At 54.1% G+C, this 3,016-nt stretch overlaps 1 protein-coding gene across 1 annotated transcript; it reads left to right on the forward strand.

The window, feature by feature from the left end:
- The first annotated feature begins 1,263 nt into the window (after window positions 1-1,263).
- On the forward strand, window positions 1,264-2,391 carry LOC123153458 (uncharacterized). The gene is made up of 2 exons (XM_044572574.1): window positions 1,264-2,117; window positions 2,193-2,391. The coding sequence occupies exons 1-2, from the start codon at window positions 1,264-1,266 to the stop codon at window positions 2,389-2,391; spliced, it is 1,053 nt and encodes a 350-aa protein (XP_044428509.1).
- The last annotated feature ends 625 nt before the right edge of the window (window positions 2,392-3,016 follow it).

Here is a 3,016-nt window from a genome sequence, read left to right on the forward strand (position 1 = left end):
TTAGTGTCCATGTTTCTCAAAACAAAAAGGCAGCCAACATACATACATACATACATGGTTATAATTGACGAGAGTCCCCTCTACCACTATTTGCAGCTTGGCCTTTGGCCATGATATCCTCAAGTTGAAGGGGTTGTCAAGGTGGTCTAGGCATCATGAACAATAGGATCCAAATTTTATTCCTCCTCACCAAATGGATTTGGAAGATATCCCAACATTCTTCCTCGTGTTTGGAAAGCCAAATACTTTCCAAAAACACGTCCCTTTTTCTCTCCCCGTGTTCAAGTTTGCAATTTTGGAACGATCTTCGGAAACGCAAGGAAATGCGGGAGAGGAGGAGAGAGAGAGGTCTTCTATTTATTTATTGGATAGGTCTCACTTGTAAGGAGAGTTGACATGGCGTTGCCCCAGTCAAAACCGAGCGGGGTTTTTCTCCGGAACAGTGTGGCAAGTTAAGAGTGTGGGATAACTGGTTTTGAAGTTGAGGTTTAAATTCAAACTGAATGACAAGTTGGGAGTTTAATGTGGACTTTTCTCTGCAAGTGATGTTTTGATCCCGTGCTCACATACACCTTGGCGAATAGTAAAAGTAAGATTTTTTTATGAACACTAATGAATATTTCACTTGCGTGTAAAATTCCGTGATGAAATAACATTCGTGGAGGTTTGGGGGAGATCGACACTCCAAAATGTGTCAAAAAGACCAAAACTAGTCTTCTCGAAGCATATTTTTTTCAGACCTCCACGAATGTACATCCATCATGACATCTGCATGTAGATGAAACATTCGTCAATGTTTATCATATTATTTTTATTCTTTTGGATTTTACTGTTCACCCAAGTGCATGTGAGCTTAGGAACAGAAACTCCATGTCCATTTTTCTCTCTCTTTTTAATACATCTTCTTTTCCTAGATATCTTTTAAATGAATCGTGATACCTCGACTTCATGATTAATCACAATTCTCTGCATGAGAAAGGTCAATGCCCACAATAACACATGTACATGGTGAACCACTAAGCCGCCACGAATTAGGAGTAGCGTCCATGCACCGGAGCTTGCCGCCCCTAAGCCACTACATGCTCTCCACTACGACGATACCAAGTACGCACCACCCAAAGTCAAATACTAGTTGATTCATTTCCCTTTCTTTTAAGCGTCCCGCGCGTATGTATTGCGCCAGCTCGCCAGTTCAGTTCGTGCATGCACCGCAGCCGGAGTAGCTAGCCCATCCTAGGAGCGCACGACAACGCCCAGCCCACCATGCACTCCGCCGACGAGCCCGTGTCTGTCCCCGCCGTGAGCACTACGGCGGCAGCGGAGGACGGCGGCAAGAGCCCGGTGTCGCCGTCGATGGAGGAGGAGCGGCAGATCCCCGTGGACCCGGTCTCTCTGCGGCACCTGGGCATGGTGGCCGACCCGGACTCGCCGCTCTCCGCGCCGTCCGTGCTCACGGAGGTGGTCGCGCAGTCGTCCCCGCTCCTGCCGCCGCTGCGCCGGCCCACGTTCGTCGGGGCCAGCCAGCCGTGCTACGCGACCTCCTCCCCGGTCCACAGCGCCACGGCCAAGCGGGACGAGCCCGCCGCGCCCAGACTCGCCACGGTCACCGCCCTGCGTTCCCTCGCGCGGCAGCACTCCGCCGCGCTCGCCAGCTACGCCGCCTCGCCGTCGGCGGCTCCCACCACGCTCTCGAGGAGCGCGTCCCGCGCCGAGGGCAGGTCCATGGCGCCGCACGACGACGAGGTCCCCGTCCCCTACGTCGAGGCTGCCGACGAGGACGAGCAAAGCTTCACGTGCGGCGTGCTGTGCATGTTCATCCCGGGCTTCGCAAAGAAGAAGCCGGGGTCGCCCTCCGCGGCGGCCGTCGTGTCGAGCATACAGAGGCAGCATTCCGGGGCGAGGCGGCGGAGCAGCGTGTCGCGGATGGCGGAGCTGGAGAGGTTCGAGTGCGGGTCGTGGAGCCCGCCACCGCCGCCGCATCCGGTGAGTGTTGTGCCGACGCACGTCGACATGGACTTCGCGATGGAGGTGCCCAAGATCAGCTGCGCGGACGACACGGACTTGCCGGTCAAGATGGCGTTCGTGTTCGAGGGCGAGGCGAGGGGGGCACTGAAGAAGTCGGCGTCGGATTCGCGCCGGCATGAGCCGGCGTCGCCGGCCAAGACGGCGTCCGCGTTCGACGGCGAGCCGAGGGGGATCCTGAAGAAGTCGGCGTCGGCGTCGCAGCGGCAGGAGTCGGCCCCCAGGACGTCGTCCGCGTCGCAGCGGCACGTGAGGTTCTCGACGGCCGCGGCGCCTCCGGCGTCGTGCCCGACGTCGCCGTGCATCACGCCGCGGCTGGCGATGGCCAGGGCCGAGTTCAACGCCTTCTTGGAGGCGCAGAGCGCGTAGATAATTCGCCATGCACGGTGCATGCCTGTTTTTTTTCTCTTGGATTTGCTTCGTGCTTGTTCGCGAGTGGCAGCTGCGCGCTCGAGATTGCTAGACGCTTCCGGCGTGTTCTATTTTTTGTTCGATTGTCCATATTCCAATCGACCAATTCCCGACGACTTGGGGTTTTTACGATAGATTGAGACAGATGTGTGTTCCACATCGATCTTGTCATGCCGTGTGAAAATCAGCTCTTGTTAAAATGTGATTGAAAACCGTAAAAAGGTAATCAAATGGCTCCCCGCCCCAATTTCATCTCATGAAACTTTTTTTGCGGGTAAAACTTCCATCTATTCATCAAACATCATGACAGCAAAGAACATAGAAGTAACAAAAATTGCATCAATGTATGTAGATCATCTAGCGACGACTACAAGCACGTAAGCGAGCTAAAAGCACGTTGCTATCATCGCCCCTCCCTCGCGGGAGCCAGACAAGCCTTGTTGTGGTTGACAATGAAGAAGTCGTCATGCTACGACCCTAAAGGAACAATACATCGGAACAACCACCCTGCCCATGAAGAAAAGTGTAGATCGAAGTGTTCCAACCACTAGACACAAAAACACAGATGAACAAAGACTGAATC

The sequence above is a fragment of the Triticum aestivum genome, chromosome 7A (assembly GCF_018294505.1).
Source record: "Triticum aestivum cultivar Chinese Spring chromosome 7A, IWGSC CS RefSeq v2.1, whole genome shotgun sequence".
NCBI lineage: Eukaryota > Viridiplantae > Streptophyta > Magnoliopsida > Poales > Poaceae > Triticum > Triticum aestivum.